This window comes from Xiphophorus couchianus, chromosome 8 (genome assembly GCF_001444195.1).
Source record: "Xiphophorus couchianus chromosome 8, X_couchianus-1.0, whole genome shotgun sequence".
Lineage (NCBI taxonomy): Eukaryota > Metazoa > Chordata > Actinopteri > Cyprinodontiformes > Poeciliidae > Xiphophorus > Xiphophorus couchianus.
In genome coordinates, this window is record NC_040235.1 from 14,889,242 (window position 1) to 14,911,653 (window position 22,412).

Below are 22,412 nucleotides of genomic sequence, written 5' to 3' on the forward strand. Positions count from 1 at the left end.
CTCCCATTGACATTTTCCCTTCTTGCGTGTCTGTATGCATGTTTATTTGCAGCTACATGCTTAATTTATGTTGTACCTAATCAACCGAAATGTGTGGAATTTAACATATTAAATGAGGATGAGTGTATATCTTCTCCTTTTTGACCGGTTTGCTCTTTGCAAATCGAGTAAGTCGAGCTTCACCTGTTGCAAAACATCGGCACTCTTTTGGTGCGCTGCGCATATATTGTGCCGTTTTAACCTCCGCAAATTGGAGGAGTGTGCGGAGAAAAAACAGATAATGTTATTCTAGGTGGTGACTTGAGAGGAGGAGCGGCAGTGTGAAAGAGAGCACGCTTCATTATGACTACATGTGGCTGGAGCAGACGGCTGGGGAGAGAGAGAGCGGAGCGCCGCCACATACAGCGTGTCTGGATCAGATGAGCGGGGGTCACCCAGGATTCCCTTGAAACTGCTCTCCGCGGGGAAACAAATAGGATTAGATGACGAAGATTTCATTCCAGCCTCGTTTACTGGGGTAAAATCAAGGCTATCGCTTCCTCTGCTGCTGCTGCTGCTCCATCTGCTTTTACAGAAGCGCACACTCTGTCATCGAATTTTTTTTTTTTTTTGCTTTTTCATTTCTCGTCTTTTGTCAAGATGCCGAAATGGGGGGAGAAAAGTGAACTAGATTCTGCCAGGAACAGACCGAAAGAACAAGATGCGAAATAGGAGCCAGTAAGACCCATGGCTGGATTCATTTTGTAGCGATTTTCATTTCCCAGTTTTATTATTGTTTGCTTAAACTCCAAGGAGAGGAAAAAAAGAAATAAATGCATTCCGTTCTATTTTGTTATATTGGATTTATTTAGATTACCATCTGGTCGGTCGACGCAAGAACACAGAGCTGAGCTCAACAGGCTGCGTGGTAAAAGTTTTACGTGCCATTTCTGTCAAACCGTCTTTGTTTTACAGTTGGCTTTCAGAAAGCTGATGCCAGGCTATGCATTGAACCCAAAGGCCAATTCACAGTCTGCCTTTTGGATACACGCCCCGATTTTCGCTGTTATTATCCAACACAAAAACGTGCCGTGAAGGTGAACTTTACGCAGCGTGATTTTCCCCAATCGTCACCTGCTTGATATTTTCCCGAAAATATCAGGGACTGTAGCCGACGGTCTGTCAAAACTCCGGAGAGCGAGGCTCTATGAAGATCTCGACACGGTTGTTGCTTTCCCCTCGCAGAAATGCCAGTGCGCGCCGTGACCACCAGGTTCATGTACAAGGGGCTTTGCACTATCCCAGATGTCCTCTCTTACCGGACCCCAGTTCACCTGCCCGAGGACGAGGTGGAAGGTGAGCTTTGGCACATTTTGCTTAACTAATTGTGGAAGTGTTTGGTGGTTACAACCTGTTGTTGTGAGATTTGAGAGGTGGGGTGCCTGAATTCATGCAGCTTTTCAGCACTCCGGAGAGCTCCTCTGGCTGTGCGCGTCTTCCTTGTAACCAAAAAGAAATCTCATTGTGCACAGAGTGTGGAGGATTAAAGACAGAAGAAACAGAAGGTGGATTTAAAGGATTGTGCACATTCTCAAGGCAGGACTAAGAAATTACATGCCTTGAGGTCAGAATCAGTTTTTCCAAGATGCACAATTAGCTTTTTGACTATCACAAAACTGGATAAATCAATAGAAGAACATTTATTCATCTTACGAGAATTGATTTGTCTCGGGGAAACATCTTAATTGCATCCAGCATGGTTGTAAGTGATTTGGGTTTAATCCAAGTGACAAAACTGGGGTCCAGAAAGAGGTCTGGTTAGTTGTGGCTTTGAATAATATTAATCTTCTTCTCCAGGCTAAAAGCAGTGTTACACACCTTTGAGGGAGGGGATTGTGGGGGACTTTTGAATTGCAACTCTGAATTCTTTGATTTTGAGTAAATAAACTTTAAAAAAAAGACCAGCAATGTCACACGTTTCTTAAACTATCCAATAAAGTAGAAGCTGCAATTGTAACCCGGGTGCTTCTCTGTTAGAAATGGTGGTTTTGTTTTGCCAAGTGGCTCTCAGAAGGAGAAAGCATAGCTGGCAGAGAATAGGAACAGAGCCAGGCAGACTGCAATAAAGAGATTTACACGATAAGATTAGATATCACAGTCTTTTTTTTCCCCCAATCCTTCCCTTCCTCATCTTCTTCTTCTTTTGTCTATAGGTTGCCCACATTTAACAGCATGCCCTTGCTTTGAACCAGTTTTGACATTGAAAATCCACAATCTGCGGTGAGGACATCAATTTAATTAAATGATTGAATTTATGGACAAGCAGGATTTTAGAACAACTGTGACACGCCTTTTGTAAGGACAAAGCTTTTTTTGATAATTTAGAGTCATTAAATATGCAAAACAATCAGGCAGCCCAATTAAACCTTAATTTATTTACCCAGAAAATATTCACTGAGCACGTAATGCACAGGTAGATTAACTTTGCTTCGCAAACAGCAATTTTCTGCTAATTACAGGGAACCTCACTCAGTTTAGTTGAGTGAAACTAGCAGGTTTCAGTTTTTTCTCCTCTGTCTAACAGGTCTCGGACTCGTCTGTGGGCATGAATCTGCAAGCTCCCACCTGCCCTTTAATGCCTCTCCTGCACCACCTTGACACACACTGCAGCAGGAGTGTCTAAATGAATGTTGTCAGCGCTGCAGTCCTGTGTTTTCCTAAGAAAAATTCCAACTTTCTACGAAAAAGATCTAAGATAATCAGCATATAAGTACCGGTTTATCCACAAAATCTGTAATTAATGCAACATAGAAGCTCACTGATTGCTCATCTCATGTAATTACGCTCCTCTAATCATATTTAGAGTAACTGCTCTACCCGTGGAAGGTTTTGGTAGATATTCCCAGTCAGATTTAGCATACTGAGTTTCACCCCGTTAGCTCTACATCCCCAAACCTGATTGCAGCTCACAGTTACAGTAGATAGCAAATAAAAACTTTCATTAATTTAACTCTTTCAATCATGCTGTGATGGCAATTTTTACATGTTAAAATCATCATTACAGTTTGGGTGCTTGTAAAATCATTTATTACACCAGTCCGTCAAAATGATTCTGACACATATGCTTTAACTGCACCTCTTCCGTCATATAAATGTATATATGTATATATATTTTACTCTATATGAATAATTTATACACAGACAGTGATATGTGATTAAATCAGCGGGAATTTCTCTCGGTGACATTGTGGCAGGGACACGTGGAAAATAAAGCACACTGACAAACAACACAAGGACAGAGGGACCTTGCATCCTGTGCAAAGAGAAATGTTGCACAATGGTCAGCGTATAAAACTAAGTGCCTCAGATAAACAACTTCAAGAGATTCATTTTAGAAAAATGGAAATTATTATTGCGACAGTGAGCCAGCAGTAAGTCACACTCTTTATGCCGAGATGTGTGAAAACATTATTTTCAAACAGCAAATCCCACAAATTAAAGCTGTCAGGCTGAAGTAGAAGGACATCTGAAATAAATTAGAAAAATATGTATGGACCAGGTCTGTTGCATTTGAACAAATAAACATTAAGCTAAATTAGTACAGAAGAAAAGAGAGTAAATTTAAGTAAAATTCAGCTTATTCAAAGCACAAATTCCACTTAGTAAATTTATGAAAATTCATATCATTTGACATGGTTCTTTAATATTATTATTTATCTCGCTGCTAGCCCTGCCACTTTGCAGCAAAAACCTCCTGGCTTGCAAGAACTTTGCATGCTCTCCTCGTGTATGTGTGGATCCAGGAACTTTGGCTGGATAGTTAAAGTTAGCAGAACAAATATCTCTGGATTTTGTTGATAAAGTTATTGTCCCTTTACATTCTGTGTTCTTGTTTGTTTTCTGTTCCTTTGTTTATTACCCCATACATACATTTCTTCTAATCAAATTCAAATGGTTAATTTCTTTCTAGTTTTTTTTTCACATTATTTCCTTTTCTGCTTTGTTCCCTAGCAGCTCATTGTGGCAATTCCTCTGTTTGGTTCGTGATTGTTTAATCGGTCAGGACACCTGTTGACTTGAAATTTTCCGCCCAGAATCCTTCTTGGGGGTTTTCTATCGAGCTTTTAATTAAAGGTGTTTGGTTTCCCTCTAGGCTGCCTCCTGCGAGTCCTGAATTTGGCACATGTGTTACTCCACCTTTTGACAGCAGTGCAGGCTGGTTCACAGCTTGAAAATACCACAGCTGTCACTTTATGTGCAACTGAATAAATGTTTACTAAATAAAGAAGAGTCATCAGTGTCTCCCTTTTGACACGTGGCATTTTTACTATGCTAGAAAATAATCTTTATAATTATAAAACATTCAACTATGAGGATTTTTATGACAAGAATTAAAGGGCAGCACTTGGTGTAAAGGAGCAGGCAATCCGAATATGGAGGCTGTTAGTCTTTCCTTCTCTTTCTTTACATTTCCTTTCTGAATACAGCAAATAAAAGCTATCTACAGGTCTTTGTCATAGTTTTGGCTGGACATTTAACCTGTTTTCTTATCCTACTGACTCAGTTTTCAAGCAGAATAGAATAGATTTTCAATTAGAACAAGGTTAATTCTTGCCTATTTCCAAATTTGGTCAATTTTTCAACAGTTTATGAGTTGATTTGAGGCAGGGTTGACAAATTTCTACATCCTTCTCCTTTTTCAATATTCTGTCAGCTTTGTGGACTCTCCAGTATCAGTGGGAGTTAAACTTTCCCTCTGCATGATGCTGCCACCTCCATTTTTGACAGATGTTAGAGTGACAAACTTCACTTTGAACCCTTCAAACACTCTCCCTTTTATTATGTCCAAATAACTCAACATTTGTCTCATTACTTCCAGAAGCTACTCTGCTTCTCCATGTGGGCAGCTGTAAACATTAGTCGACCGTGAAGGTGGAAAATGTTTTTTACTTGGTCAGTACGCTTTCAGGGGACTTAAAACATTCCTCGTTGTGGACAGTGATGCTGGTGTTCTTCCAGCATCTTCTGGTGTTTATGACGCAGTCAATAAATTATTGAAATGTCCATTTATTTCAGAAACTTGATCCCTAAGTAAAACACACCTTAACAGTGATCAATTTTTACAAGAGACTTTTAATCTGATAAAAATCTGCCTCATCAGAACATATATTATAATTTATTGAATATGACTGTGTACATTGTTATGAAGCACCTTAACCAATTTCCTTTCACTGAGGGAGCCAGTTTGGATGGGATGATTACAGTCTGGTATCCAAAGCAGTTCTGGTTTCAGAACTGGTTTTGGAAGGGACGAAAGAGGCTCAATTTAAAGCCCTGACATCAATTCAATAGGAAATTAATGAACAATGCTTAAAAGCTGGTTCTGTGCCAGGAAAGCAGCAATTCAAGTGAATGCTAATCTTTGTGCTCAAATATTCAGCCACAATGATGCTTAGACTTAGACTTACACTGACTTTATTGTCATTTTGCATGCACAGGGTGTATACAGAACGAAATTTCATTGCATACGGCTCAGGACAGTGTTTTGAGCTTCCAATGTTGTGAGGTTACTCCAGAATAAAATAAAATACAGTATAAAATATGAATATAAATCCATCCATCCATCCATCCATTTTCTGTTCACCCTTGTCCCTAATGGGGTCGGGAGGGTCGCTGGTGCCTATCTCCAGCTACGTTCCGGGCGAGAGGCGGGGTACACCCCGGACAGGTCGCCAGTCTGTCGCAGGGCATGAATATAAATCTAAATATAAAATATAAAGAGCAGGACTGACAGTAAAATAGAAGTTATTTAGCTCTGTACATGTGCAAGGTATGAAGTGGAGACCAGATTTTAAGTGCAGTCCAGTTAAGAGTTCAGTAGTCTGATGGCAAGTGGGAAAAAGCTGTTTCGGAACCTGGTGGACCTGCACCGGATGCTGCAGAACCTCTTTCCAGAGGGCAGCAGGGAGAACAGTCCATGGTAGGGGTCTGAGGGGTCACTGACGATGTTTCGGCCTCGGGACATGCAGCGCTGGGATGAAATGTCCTGGATGGAGGGAAGGGGGGCCCCGATGATCCTCTCTGCTGTCCGCACCACTCTCCTCACGTTCTTCCAGTCGGAGGCACTGCAGCCTCCACACCACACAGAGAGGCAGCTGGTCAGAATGCTCTCTATGGTGCTTCTGTAGAACGTCTTGATGCTTGTTGGTATATCTACAGTGAGAATAGGACAATTTTGAATAAACTTGTCACAGTATATACATTTATTTGAGTGTAAACGTATAACTTTGAGTGGATTGAATAAAATCCCAACTTAATCAAACTTTCAAAGAAAATTGTTTGTAGTTTAATCATCCCAAAACAGCTCAATAACCAACCAAATTAATTTGTCATTAATGTCTGCAATCAGTGTATGTATAATTTGACAAGAATAATTAACTTTTTTCTTAAATGATCACTTTCAGAATCAGTATTACATTCACAAATCTGGAGCATTTTCTAATAGAAATAATCTATTTGACCTACTTTTCTAAATATTCTGGGTGGCAACAAAAAAGTCAAATGGCATAAAAATAATTGGAAGAAATTACTTATTAAAAAAGAGTGCCACAGCACAGAATTATTTATTATATGTTTTAAGGCCTAATTTGAATTGTTGAAATTAATAAAACATGGGCGACTATTCTATTTAACCCATATCCACAAAGATGATCTCATTATTTCTGGCATCTCAAGACCTTTGCTCTATTCAAGCTGGCATTTTACATGAATACCAATCATAAGTGTAATAAATTGACTATCACCTTGAGTGCTGCTTCCACATTTTCCAGCAGAACCGTAACAAACACGTCAGTGACAGCAGTGAGGATCAGACTAATGTAATGACCTGATGGGAGAGGATATTGTCTTCACTTGGAGAGATTTAAAGAGGCAGATGTAGTGCTTACAGCGCCTAATGGGTCTGCTCTTTCCAGGGGATACTGTCTGAGCAGATGGTTACCTGAGTGGGTCGGGCCAGCGGCGAGACTTCAGGCCCTTTTCTCTCACCTTCTGCACTTTATGCCCCTATCAGAAACCCCGATATGTTTTTGTTTTAATTGTTAAGACACACGACTCTATAAACTTGATTATATTTGTATCGCATGAAAACAAATATGTTGAAAAGTTTGACAGTGAACCCCTCACACGTAAGAATTGAGTCACAAGTTGTGTTTAAAGCACCAAGAACAACATTAATGCAATACACAATGGTTACTGAGGAATGAAGCAGTGATAGCAACATCTCCAGCTCAAACATGAACACATGAAGTGAAGAATCATGCAGCGATTTTCCCATCGATAAAGAGGAAGTCATAGAAATATTGAGAAATGAGATACGAGCTGCCAGACTTATCCAGCAGGCCCAAATTAACTCTGTCAGATTTTATTTCAACACTTTTAAAGTCTCTATATGGGTCCACACCAGGAAGTTTTAATTTAACTCTTTTTGGAGAGTTGGTACCATAATCAATCAATCAATCAATCAAATTTTATTTGTATAGCACATTTCAGCAGCAAGACATTTCAACTTAACTTTAATTAAGTGTCAAATATCAAATCTGCTTGAGTTAATCATTTAACACTTACTAACACTAATTCAGTGTTAGATCTTAATATTAACTCTCACAGAGTATTTTTTTAACTACATAATAGCTATTTGCAATTACTATTAAATAGGGATTTTATTGTTTTGAACTGTGTGGCATTTTATTTCTGTTGTAACTCAAATGAAATAAGAATCTCCAAAAGGTCACAAAAACAAGGAACGCGAATCTGAGATTATAACAAGAGGATCTGACAAGGAATGAATGAAAATCGGTTGCCTGTACAGTGTGGTAGTAATTACTTAATGTAAATCGAACAAGATCAATAAACCAGACTGGAGCTATAAGGAAAACAGGATGTTAGAGAGAACAGAAGATAAAATAATAAATTTGATAGCTGAGAAGCATGCTTGACCAAACACAAGTGCGGATAAGAAATCAAGAATGAAAGTTACAAAAACAAATCTCAGCTACAAGTAATTAGAACACAGCAGACAAGAAAACTATCACAATAAAAAAAGTCAAACATACAAAAAGTCAAAAATACAAAGTACAAAAAATGCCCTCCAAGGATCATGACAGACATTGCAGCTTTATTTCTGATGAGCACTGTTATTCTGATGCTCTGATCTACTGTGTCACCCAAACAGTCAACTTTAAATTACACTAAACATTAGTGAATGGCAACAGTGGAAAGTCCCATTTTGTTACACAGAATCAGTTTTTCATTTCACTAGGATTTAACTATAGGACATTATTGCAACTGTTTGTTATTTTAAAAATATTGTAAGTTCATCCAGAATTACTTTTCTTACAAAGCAGGTCAACACTGATTTAGAATTTATCATTCTTTGGGATCAAACACTTCCATTTATTGGGCGGGAGAAGCGTGAAAACTGATTGGGATTTATGTCTAACATTTTCCAGATGCTTAGAATTTTTTTAACTCTAAGTTATGTTATTTGACCTATAAAGTGTTTTGGATGAGCACTCTTTCTATATGAAGAGACCTTTAATTAAACTTTTTAAAACATTCAGGCTTTTTATGGGAACTAAATGATGTATCATGCCACATTTATTTGGGATCTTTCCTCTTGATGGAGTGTGGACTCTGCTTAAAGTGGACATCGTTCTTTGCCAAGTGTCTCCCCATTTAATGAGGGCTATATTAAAAGCTGGATCTAAAGCCATTATAAATGACCATTTGGGGAAACTAAATATAGCCGTAATATTTCAGTTAATGTGTGGTGATAACAGAGAAATAAACCCTCACATTTCTATGTTACATTACTGTATGATTCTATATTTTAAATGTTTTAACGATCAAGCGATAAAACATGTTTCACAAATCCCGCCGTGATTAACTCTTCAGGAATATTCTGCAATTTATTCAATTTCGACACAGTCCCACAGAAATTTGTCACGGCAATTTGACGAAAAAGAGCAAGCCAAAATTATGACATGACAGTAAAGATAAAGAATCCCATTGGATTCCACGCACTAAAATCAATAACCTGCATTGAACAGGCAGACATGTTAACTACCGCACATGTTGACACAGATAAGCCAGTCGTTTTATGGCTGAGCGGTTGTGACTTCCCGGCATTTACTGCCCAGGAGGTGTTTGCGAGCTTGTAGCGCTCCTTGGTGCATTGATGACAGAGGATGTGAGCAATATTTATAGTTCGCAGCCAGAAGGAGAATCCCCCAGACGTACAGCATTGTAGTGGAGTGCAGTCTTCCACTTTGTATGCAAAGCTGTCCTCTTTTGTGCTGACAAATGCTGCTTCTTTGCAGTAAAATTGGAAGCAGATGAATGTACTACATTTGTGTATTAATGTGTGTTGATGGAAATTTGAACCTTTGGTGGGATTTCCTGTCCAGCTCTCATTTGGTTTTAGGAGGCAGTCTTGATTTATTTCATTGAACACACAACAACGAGCTTTTAAAACTGTGATGTATAAAAATTGAACGCTGTGGCATTTTATTTTGATGTAAAATTTCTGTTGTATTATTTGTATGCATTTGTCCCAACTCTCCATTTATTTTCCTTTTCTTAGTCAGGTTCTCATTTATGAGACAGAACTTAACTCATAAAAACATATCTGGCTGCTGGACAAGCAAATAAAATCTGTTTGATCTTTCTGCACTGAACAACAGCTGCAGTTCAGGCAACCCATAAATACCAACTTATGACCACATGAGAGGCACATAAAAGAGGTCATATATTGACCCAACATCAAACAGGCTTTTTATCAGCACCCTTTCAGCAGGACAGAATATTTTTTACTCTGTTTTCTCATTGTTGACAATGAAAATTGTCAACAATGAGAACATTAATCAGTGCAGAATAAACTAAATATCTTTTAAAAAGCAAATTTGACCAAAAGAGCAACAGCTTCACAAAAGTGTAAGTAATTACTTAGCTAAGGGAACATGTGAAATGTGTGACTTGTAATCATAATTTGAGACTAATGAGAGCACCAGGTGGCGAATTCAAATACCTTTTGACAGCAGGAGTTTTTTTAGCTGCAGGCTTTCCATAGCACAACCACTTGCTGTCAAGTAACTCTGCATGAGTTGGTTATTGTTGGAGGGAATTACAGTCAGTTTGTGGAGAAAAAAAAAAGCAGAAGTTATCAAATTAAATATTTCTACTGCCATTATTTGTTTAGGCCATTGAAAGATAATTTGTCACACCTTTACATAAAGATGGAGACAAATTGGTTGCTTTCCCACCTTTAATTTGAGTGTATTTATTTATTGATGATGAGGGGAATCCCATGTTAAGGATTATTTATTTTTGACAAAATAACAGATGCAACACTTATTGTTACTCCTAACAACAGCTCTAACATCCAAAAGGTTACTTTCTGCTTCCCTGGGATATAAATATGACATGACAAAGATTTCTTCACTCACTGTTAAGTACAGAAGAGGAGTTGTGATGCTGTGGGCCAGTTTCTCATCCAAAGAACCTGGCAACAGGTTTAGAGTGCATGGCATCACAGATCATTTGAAACACCAGGAAATGTTGACGAAAAGTTAGGTGAAGCCTGGGAAACAGCTGCAGGTCAGGCCAAAATACCGAGCCAGATCAACTCAGAAATTATTTACCAGAAACAAATTAGCCTTCCTCTCAGTGCCTTCCCCTAAATCCCTAAAGGTAACGTGTGGGAAGAGCTCATAAGAGTTCAGGACTCTGAATGATCTGGATAAATTATGCAATGAGAAATGGTTAAAGATACATCTCACTGTCTCAACAGCTTTATGAAATATTCTAAAAATCTATCTTCCATCCTGTTAGCACAAATGGGGAAAATATTGTTGGCCTACATTACAGAAATTGTGCTACCTTTGGATTTGTTCGGGTTTTTTGTTGGGTTTTTTTTTTGCCATTGAATTGATTTACTGAAATTTAAGGATGGATCACACAATTGAAAAAAACAACAACAGATTTATTTAAAGTCCTTTCTAGATAGATAGATAGATAGATAGATAGCATTTATTGTCATTGAACCGGATTCAACAAAATTTCTATTGCAACTCCCGTGCAACTTTTAGATCTTCACCCGGATACAAACAAATTTTACTTGAAAATGATCTTGATATTTTTGATTAGCAACTTTGTGGGGGGGAAAAGCCTTCAGCAATGTGATTAAAAAAAGCTCTTTATTAATGTATTGGACAATTTGGCAAAGTCCGAAGCGACTCCACCTCCCTCCTCAAAAAAGAAATTTGATTTGTTATCTACTACTTGAGCTGTTTCAACTAATAAATATATTTTATTTAATACATTTTCTTGTTATTCTGTTGATTTAGGTCTTGAAAGAATTAGCTCTCACCTAAACATAAAAGGAGTCTTTGCAATGCTTTAACATTTTTGTAACATTCGCAGAGTGGTGTTTATATGGATATAGAGTTATTGCATCTAGACACATTTTTGCAGCATTAGTTGAGTTGTTTCTGCTGTCGCTGATATTTATTTATGACTCATGTTTTCATCTCAGTTCTAATCAGAAAATATTGTCAGGACAAGCCTCTGACTCATCTACAACTGAATATATTTATTATATAACTTTTAGAGGGGAAAACAAGCTTCTTCTTAAGTGACTTAAATCACCTCTGGATGTGAAAGGATGCCTTTTTGATTTAGGAAAAAATGTTTTAATTTACATCTCTTTCATCTCTTTAAAGAATGTCTTTCTTCTTCCTAAGACTGACTCAAATGTTCCTGTTTGATCTTCACTGAGTGCAATTAACTGAGGAAAATTATTCTTTTTTTTTCTAATCTGCTGTTCAGTTTTGAAAAATGAACAGATAATGTCATTGCTAATCTAGTTCAGAGTCACGTAAAGTTGACACAAATTTGACATAAAACATTTTGAAAAATCTTTGCTGGGTATTTGTACAGAGAGTAACTTTTAATGCTTAGGTGCTGCCTGTTGTTCTCTTCAGTTTGGGTTCCTGTGGAGCAGAGACTTCATCTACCTCATGCTGAATCGAGTCTATTACGATATCGCTCAGTGTCATGATCGTTAGTGAAGGTGAGGAGGGTTTTATGTAGCAAACTGGACAGTCCCAGTGGGGTGTTCCCGATGCTTGGTGGATGCCTTCTCTCAAGGATAATGTTTGCTGTTTGTTTAGAAGTCACCAACTGTCACAGGGATTTCCACAGTTTGCACTGCAGAGAAAAGCAGACATTCAAATCACAAAAGCCAACAATATTTATAATATAGAGTAGTTTATTTCTGTTCAATTTCATCACTATGTAATACAGCTAGCAGAAAACTGAAAATTTTGTTTCTCAGAAGATTTGAGTATTTCTTTGGACAAATAAAAGGGATGGATGATACAGAAAAACATATTCAATGGCCTGCACAATCATGGGAAAACTGCTGACTTGGCAGCTATCCAGCAGACCATCACTGACATCCCGAGGTCGAGTTAGAAAAGGTCATTGTTTAAAAGCTGCGTGCTATCTAAGCACATTAACATAAAGTCAAGTGGAAGGATGTCATGGGCTGGAAAAGCTCCACAAGCAGCAGGGATATCCTCAACCTACAGAGCCTTGTTAACCAAAATCAAGGTGAGCACTGCTAGTGGAGCCAGAACCACCAGAAGAACCACCAGACACAGATATACTCATGACAAGGATAGACTGTACAACCAATTGCAAAATCATTCCTAATGCAGAAAGAATATGATGTCACCATGTTATATGTCACAGGACAGTGGAGTAGACTTTTGACTTGAGAGTTGTCCTGTAAGAAACATCATTTTTAAAAAGGCCAGCTGATTACAGACAATAGTGTCTGAGCAAATTGATGGAAAGTTAAGAGGAAGGAAAAGTTTGGTTTCAAAAGGTGCACAAGCAATGGCAAAACTACCGGGATCAGTTCTATAGCTGATCCCAGTGATACTTCTTTTTCCCGATAGCCTTTTTCTGAACATTTTAATTGTAGGAAATAATTAGGTGTAAGCCTTTAATTACCCAATGAATTAACTTTTTTTGTTGTTCTTTTTGGGATTGTTTGATGTTAGAAACTAAAAAACTATCTTCATCTTGACTTAATTAGACAGGAACAAGCTAAAATTGTAAGCAAACATCAATATTACAACAATATGCAGTCCAACTTGGTCCCAATTCTAGTCCAATCCAGTCAGGCTGATCATGTAATAATCGAAAGGGAAGCACAGCTATCTGGACTGAATCCCTGGCAATTCCTAATCCTGACCAAGCATGTAGTGACAGTGGAGAGGAACTACTCTCTGTTGGCAGGAAGAATCCTCCAGCAGTAACAGACTCACTGTGAGCAGCCATCTGCTGCAAGCAGCTGGTGTTTGAGAGAATAGAAAGGAGTCAAAGAATACAGACATACTGCTCCAATAGCTACGTTGGGGTTTTTGTTTAAGAGAGAAGATAAGATGGCTGCTTTTTAGGTATGGAGGCACCAATCCTCAATGCAGCTCGATTCCCAATCACAGGACATTTATATACCTTCCCCTTCTCTTTTTTGACTTCTGGCCCTTATTCCTGTCAACTACAACACAATCATTAGAGTTTCAAGTGGAGTCTCCTCTTCTTCATCTGGCTTGAAAATCTGGGATTTCCCCAATAATCTATAAGCTGGGGCTTCAGTCACTTTTCTGCCTCGGGCTGGAAGGACTTATACTCTGCCAGTCTGCAGCAGTTGGCATCTTGGCATCAACTTTTAATGTGAGCCAGTTGGTGATTGATGTTTTCAGCTTCAACATTGTGCAGCATTCATCCGGACTGTGGGACGGTGAGAAAGGTCAGTGTGATCTGTTGGTCTTCATGTTCAGTTTAAGTTCAAATGAAAGGTCAGCAGACCTTTAAACCCAGATTTATTTTTTCTAGTGTTTGAAACAAAGCGATTGAAATATACTCGAGGGATATAAAGTATAAATTGTCCTTGTTTCTCTGATCTTTCTCGAGTTACAGATCCAGTCAAATAAAAATAACTTAAAGTGTTTTCAAGATAAACACAGACAAGATAAAACAACCCAGGAAACAATCAGCAATAGGACATTTTAGAAAGGCTAGTGCTATGTTATATGTTAGTTGGAGAGATTAAAGCGCTTGCAGAATATTCTTAAATAAAGGTAATCATTTGATACCAACTTTTAATATCTCTGAATGCTTTAATTGCCACTAAAGGTAAAGAAGCTCAACTATGACATCACAGTTATAGAAACTTTGTCATTCGAGTGAATCCTTTTTTTAAACATCATCCAGGTTTCTGAACACAGGAGAAATCGGTTACTTTTTACCACAGAGGGAAAAAATGTGACCTTCCCTTTCCGAAACTCACTAATTGGCTTTATTTAGTTAGGAGGTCAGTTTCAGACATAAGATTAAGGGCCCTCAGTTTATACCAATCGTTACGCCCTGTCAACCCTCTGCGCTGATATGTCGCAGTTTAAAACATACAGTAGGTTCTACAGTTTATTAAACTGGTAGAGTAAACCAAGTTCCACCACTAACCGTTTTTGAACTTTTACATAAAGAAACAGATGTTTTTGTTATTTTTCTAACATATAAAACCCATAGAATTACATTGTGAGTGTTAGCAAAACATTATCAAGGCTTCAACATTTTTGCTCTCATTTCATTTTTTATCGTACTGGTTTAGTGCACTGCTGTTTTTAAGTACTTCAAATACAGTAGAACAACTAACGGTATGGTTTTTTTCTTATTGTCCTATTATTTAACCTTTTTTCTAGAATTTCTGTACAGTAGGGTTTTTTCCCCCCATTTAGACCTTGGGTACAGTTTTAGAGCAAATGCTGATGAAGTTTTTTGTAATTCAGTGAATCCATACAGAAGAAGTGAGCTGGCCTTGACTTTAGATCACTGAGCTGCTGAAAGCTTGTAGCACTGCAAGGTTATGCAGATTGTCAGATGAAGGACACAATCAAAGCTGAGTGTGTTGAATGCATTCAGCTGACAGATAAAACCTCCCTTTTTAATATCTGGCATTTTTTATTCTTTTTATTCTATTGTTATTTACAGCTCTCTTTGTGCTTTACTTGCATCAGGCTTTTCTGTTAAGGAGTTATAATGATGCATTAAAAATGTAATGTTTCATACTCTTAAAATATGTTGAAAGGATTAAGTTGCTTTTTGCTGTGATTTTGAATTTCAGTTTACTTTGGTAGTATTTGTGTTCAAATAAAACACCAGAAACTTATTTAAACATTTATATTTTGTAATCATTTAATTTATCTTAATGCAACAGAAACATTAGCATCTAAAGCTTAGCAGTTATTTAATATTTTCTTGAAACACATAAACAGATATATATTTTCCTTATAAAAGCTACTATCCGTTTGTCCTTCTGAAAACGCTTCTTCACAAGTAAATCCATCAATAGTGTGGCTGCTGCCCAGCTGGCTGGCTAAATTCATTATTTGACGCTGGCACCAGAGGTCGCGACACTGACTCTCAGATGGTGCTTCGGGAAGATAAGGAAACTCAAGCAGAGATCTTGGCTGTAATTTAGACAAATATGTTACGCCTGATATGTCAAGGTAGTGTAAAGAGCGTGTCGCTTGACCAGAAGCACCTCAATTTACTCACTTTTTGTGAGAAAATTATTTTTTTCCAGCGTATAAATTCAAACTAGTACAGTACACCTCAATCTGTCTGCTAGGTTCCAGTGATTTATGTACACACAAGATAAATTGTTCCTGTTTCTTCGCTTGCATGCAAATTATGTTAGCAAAGTTACATATGCGCATGCAAATGAGCTCTATTTATTGTAAAAGCACTCAACTTGAGCACGGTTCAGTGAATGTCTATTTTGGAGCCAATACTCAGGAAAGGAAAAAGTCCAAACATTTAGGTAATTGTCATCTTGAAACTTGATGGCAGAGAATGACTAAGCCCACATTACTCATGCATTAGACTGGGGTAGATTTGATTCATGAATTAAATTTTATTGTCTGTTCTTCCTATCAGATTTCCTTAGCTGTTTCAGCCCATTGCCTGTTTATTGACTTTCTTAATATAAATACATGGAAAAACTATAGTTTCCTTGACTTCCAGTACAATCAAAGATAAAGAACCACCTTTAGGAATAGTAACTTGAAATAGTCCTTTTATATGTAATTTTCTAAATTTCTCTCATTGCTGCAGAGTAGTCTTGGATCATTGTTCTTTACAACATTGCTTTTGTTCATTCAGAACACAGATTCAATCAGGTAGAGGCTTGGAGTTTGACTAGACCACTGTACCACCTTTTTTCTCTTTTCTTTTCCAGAAAAGATTGTTGCAGATTAATTGTTCTGGCCTCAGATTTGACTTTTGAACACTACAGAGTTTATTACTCCAGATTCTGCCAAAGAAACCTAAATCTTCACCCTTCCACTGCTGTGCTAGATGAAGTATTGATTTGGTTTGTTATCGTTATAGCAAGCCTGGAATCTTTGCAAAGATTGATATCTGTTTTAAATACGTTCACTTTTCAAATTGGGTAAATATTACCCCTTCCAGATTCATGGGCAGCAACAGTTGCTTCACTGATGTTTTCTTTCCTTCTTGACATTGTGCCGACACATTCTCCTGGTTATATATGCACACTTTCTGGCGAACAGGTAATCAATACATTTGATCAGCAGTGTCTGCCTTCTCTTCTCTTTTGGAACAAGAATGGGTGTATGTTGGCTTTTTTAATCATGAGTGAGATCATTTATTTTTTTGGAATCCAATTTCTGTTTTTTCTTTTTTTTCAATGACTATTTGAATCGGCCTGTTTGTTTGAGATCCTGCATCAATAAGAACCAGGAAGGTCGATGCCTTTGATGTACAGCTCTGTTCTTTTTCACCACTTCAAACAGAATACTTTGATGCAGAGAAAGAGAAAATAAACGTAAATTTTCCTGGCTTATTTAGAAGGTTTATAGCTAATTAGAAACAAATAAACCTTCTCAATGCTTCCTGTTACAACCAGTATTAGTTTGGTCATGGTGACAAGTGGCGCAGAAGGTGCAGCTTATAAATGTGGACAAAATAATCTTTAATACCTGTATTTAGCAAGACAGCTGCCACAAACAAACAGCTTATAAATTGTTCTTTTTGCTGGAATACTAAAAGACTAGTTTTATATGAAGATAGCAACATAAAAGCTCCAAAAAATTAAACCTGTAGCAAGTGACAAAAACACATTTTGATCAGCACTTCATGCTGTTTTATCCCTACATGTTTCTTGAGCATAAAATTGGGATGATATGTATTAGTATAACAATTCTGTTTTGTGGACAGTAGCACTTAGAGGACAGGAGTCAAAAATAATACTGCTAAAACCCAAGCACATTTTCTTGCCTCAGTTTAAGTGCAGTTTGCCCTGCTGTAGAGCTAGCTGCTAAAGGAACTTAGAAAAGCAACAGAGTTATTAAACTTGTATGAGCTTTTATCACTAAAATGAGGCAAATATGCTTTTAACTACACAGCATGTTGGTTCGGTGAGGGAGATTGTGACCAAAATGAACTGCCTGAAAATCTCTGCAAAGGCTGCATAATTTGCTGTAAACTTCTAATTTAAACAGTTTGTACCTGTATATATTACTCATCATGTGTGACTGAAACAGCTTTAAAAGACTGAAAAAAAACCTGCCAATATGAACTAATAACACCTTGTGAATGTGCTTGTTCCACAGAGATTCGGGAGGCTTTCAAGGTATTTGACAGAGATGGGAACGGCTTTATCTCAAAGCAGGAGTTGGGAATGGCCATGCGCTCGCTGGGCTACATGCCGAATGAGGTGGAGTTGGAGGTTATCATCCAAAGGCTTGACATGGATGGTCCGTCTCTTACTCTTTTTCTGCTGCATACCGTCTGATACATGAACTCTGCTGTGACAAGTTTCTGTCTGTTTCATCAGGTGACGGCCAGGTTGGCTTTGAGGAATTTGTCACGTTGCTTGGTCCGAAGCTCTCTGCTGCTGGAATGCCTGATAAGTTCCACGGCGCAGACTTTGACTCCGTGTTTTGGAAGGTAGACTCAGTCATCACCAATAATTTAAAGAATAATGATTCAATCAATTAGAGTAGGCTGCTGTTCTCACGTTGCAAAATTTGAATTATTACAGCAAATTCTGCCAGTCATTCTGATACTGGAATTTGCTTATTGTAATTTTAACTTCAAAAAATCCTTTTTAATCATGTAGCACATTTGATCCAGAATCAAAATTTCATCAGTTGTCTCTGGAAGATGTAAAAAAAATAATTTAATAAGACAGAACTGAGTTCCTTTGTCTTTTGAACAGTGTCTCAAGCTTGTCTTTTCTGATCAAAGCTGGAGATCAGGGATGGGAGAGTGGAGGGGAAATTTCTCCTCCTAATTATTTTCTGTGTTCCCAGTGCGACATGCAAAAACTGACAGTAGATGAGCTGAAAAGACTCCTATACGACACTTTCCGTGACCATCTCACCATGAAAGACATTGAGAACATCATCATGACTGAGGAAAACCACCTGAACAGTCCAGAGTCTCACGTAGACATTGACAGTATGTTTAATCAATTTCCTCTTTTTTTATCTTCTTTGACATGTTCAAGCTGTGTTAAGACTGAAAGATGCACTAATGCTGTTTTTCTTTTCCTAAATCTCTTCACAGCAAGCCCAACGCAGCAGGAAAAACACACATGTGTGCGTAAAAGCCTGATTTGTGCCTTCGCGATCGCATTCATCATCAGCGTCATGCTCATTGCAGCAAATCAAATGCTCCGCAGAGGAATGAAGTAAATTAATGTTGCCAGCAGGACAAAAAGGGATCCTATGTTGGGGAAAAAGAAAACCATTAACCAAAAAATGCTCTCATTTTCTGTTTTACATCATAGTTGAAATTATGCTTTCACAGCCTTTCTCTACAGCATTAAGGATCAAATGATGTCACACAGTGGTTGTAAAAGACCGCTCCTCACAGCTTACCAAGATGAAAATGAGAAATGAACTACAAGGGCTGATTAGTGTTACCAACATGTTTGGAAAAGAAATTAGAGCAGAAATCAGAATGTAACTTTAATACTCTAGAGCTCAAGAGCACAACATGTGCTGAAGAGTAGCTGTGGTGCATAAAATCCTTCAGTTCTGTAGTGAAGCATCTGTCCATCTGGAATGCACCAAATAACCAAGTACCAATGATAGTAATAAAGCAATAATAATGTGAACCACATATTGTTTCATTTTAGGTTACAGTAAACCCAGATTCCACTGCACATTTATTGGCACCACTGGTTTTATATTTTTGTATATTTTTGTCTTACAAATCTAGGTATCTAGGTAGATTTAATTTCAATCACTCTAAATATGACTTCATACACAGGTATAAAGCTTACCAAGATACACGTAATCCTTAGTACTGGAAAAATGGGAAAACATGCCATTTAAGTAGGAAAGATGTGTTTTTTAGGTTAGATAATGCCTTTTTAGTCTGCAATACCAAATCACAAGGTTATAGGATATTTATGATATTTGTGTAATCTCTCCAGACCTTCTGGATGTTGTGGTTTCTTCATGTGCTCTATTTAATTCAGGTTAGCCGACAGGTTTTCTAGGCTTTACAGTAAATCTGGACACTGAGATTATGGTTGGTTTAATGTCTGGTGAACCACTTTCACATCTATTTAGGGATGATTTTTCACTACTATCTTCTTGAAATTCAGATTTTTATTTAAAACAATTCAGTATTTCAAAGCTAAGTTTTTTTTTCTACCAACTATTTTCTTACTTATAAAACACATCTGCTTGAATGGCATGTCTTCTTCTACTTTCTATTTTGACAAATGAGTTTGTTATTTATACTCCAAAGAATATAAGGTTATCGGATATTCTGATCAATTGAATAAGTATAAATTAGTAAATGATTTCATCAGATTTATTTGTGGGAGCTGTCAGAGGTGTGGCAATTGGTGCAGCAAGTACCTGTAAATTTGAGATATTATTCCCACCGGGGAATAAATAAAATAAAAAGCTACATTTTTATAAGATTTTCAGTGATAGATTATGATATTGCAAACAAATATATATATATATATATATATATATATATATATAGTTCACACCTCTTGAACTGGGATACCAGTAGGTTTTGAGGGTACTGCTAAAACTTCACATCCCAGAAAAGTGTTGATCTCTTATCCATTGCACAAATCAAGAGATTTTATGCTCACAACCTGCCTTCAATTCATTCAAATCCCAGTTTGCACATTTCAAATCTGTGCATTTATACCACACTTTCAAAATGAGCATCAGCAAAGACAATTTAGCCGCAGAGTGACCCATTTAGAATAAATAGAACCGTGTTTAGAACATGTATTACCTGTAATATTTATAGCAAATGAATATGATGTATTCTATGCGGCACACTTGCATGTCAAGAAATAAATGTGTGTTGTATGTGGGTGGTATAGATCTTTGAGGTATATGTTCAAATACTTATGCAATTTGTTAAGTGATAATTGCAAAAAAAAATTGACATTTTCTTGTAAATGTCATTTTTGTCAATGTGCAAACAATATCAAAATACTAAATTCTTTGCAGTATGCTGTGAACAATAATTTAACATATCATGGGGGGGAAAAGTTGTTTTCTGGCATTTACATAGAGTACTTAGACAACATATTATTTAATTATATGACATCATTATATTTTCTTATACTTGAATGAAGTAGACATTAAATCAATGTTATTTTGTTATCGATATATGCATAAAGTTTTATAAAAACATACAAAAAAATGCACAAAAAAATGATGTGTCTGGGCATTCAGATACAAGTTCTGTATATTGAGGCCATGCACTTACATTAACTTTTAAGATTTGTTAACTTTTAAGGTTTTCTTCAGATTTTACTAAATGATTCTTATTTCTTAAGTCAGTTCAGTTTCTCAAAGCTCTACCACAAAGTGAACAGCATGGGTAGGTGAGAATCACGCTGGCAATAAGATATATATTTTATCCAATGTAGCAGTTTGGTGTAAACAAAAAAAAAAAATTTATATGACATTGCTTTACCTCTTCATGTGAACATATCATGTAAAAATGAGTGTTGTGTGGACATAAAATATAGCCACTGTGCCAAATACTGTATTGTCCAGTGATACACTGTAATAACAAATATTGTCCTGTTTTATCTGTTGGTGTACTAATGAGCAGATTACTTTGTTAACAGGTTGTTCTATTTGTTGTAATTGTAACTGGATTTTGTCATTCTAGAAACAAACCATGTTCCACTGAAGCAATGCCACTCCAAAAACCTCCTACAAAGATATTGAGTCTACTTGGTCAAAAATGATTCAGACTTTGAAAGGATTTCTGAACAGCTAACTAACGTAATTCTTTTAGGTCAAAGCATTGTGCCATCCAACTGTGATACATTAACTATGATTTTACAAAGTAAAGAAATATCTGCTGTTTTATTTTCTTTTGCCTCTGTAAAGATCACTGCATCAATTTTTACACTATTGTAAGTGTTGTCAAGATGCATGTAGTCCAATAAAAACAAGTGCAATAATAAAAATCTTGTCTCTGCTAAAATAAATAAATAGAGGTGAGAAAGCTGCAGAGATGCAGGGTTTATTGAGGACATTTGCATGCTGTCAAATCAGAAAGACAAATGATTCAATTATGAAGGGAAAATATGGTGAAAATTGGGCAAATGCATGAGACCTGGGCTTAGAAAAACATTGTGATTCTGAATATATTGTATATTCAACCGTTTTTGCCAATACTCTATCACTGTTGCATAAAATAACAAGTGCAACCATCAGCAAAGCCCTAAAATACATAAAACTGCAGTTACTAGCTTAGACCATAGGAAGAATTGTAGATTGAAAAATAGCTGACAGCTTTTTGGAGCTTTTTTAAAACAACTGCATATTTCAAGATCATCCGTTCAAACAATCAATCATAGGTAAACACGAGGTGTCAAAACAAAGTCCAAAAGGACCAAATTGCCAATCTTAGAAGAAAAAATTGGTGGAGATGTGCTTGAAAAACTCAGGGACCATAAAGGATCAAGCCTATTCTGAAGTTTGATAATCAATGTCATTGTTCACATTGAAACAACTTTAACACTCTCATTAATTAAAAGGCACAAAGAGAAAACAAAAAGACATTGGCTTCAAAATAAATGAGGGAAGTCTGGGCCTCCCTTCTGAAGCTGCTACTTCCGCGACCCGACCCCGGATAAACGGAAGAAAATGGATGGACGGACGGACGGACAGACGGATGGACAGACGGACGGATGGATGCTTGACTGAAATTTGCAGATGTCCAGAAGAAGAAACCATTTGCAAACGGCTGAATTATTTGTCTACAATAACAGC

At 37.1% G+C, this 22,412-nt stretch overlaps 1 protein-coding gene across 1 annotated transcript; it reads left to right on the forward strand.

Moving 5' to 3' along the window:
- Window positions 1-296: 296 nt before the first annotated feature.
- Window positions 297-22,408, forward strand: cabp7b (calcium binding protein 7b). The gene is made up of 5 exons (XM_028025613.1): window positions 297-1,335; window positions 17,745-17,888; window positions 17,969-18,081; window positions 18,447-18,594; window positions 18,703-22,408. The coding sequence occupies exons 1-5, from the start codon at window positions 1,227-1,229 to the stop codon at window positions 18,828-18,830; spliced, it is 642 nt and encodes a 213-aa protein (XP_027881414.1). The 5' UTR covers window positions 297-1,226; the 3' UTR covers window positions 18,831-22,408.
- Window positions 22,409-22,412: the final 4 nt, after the last annotated feature.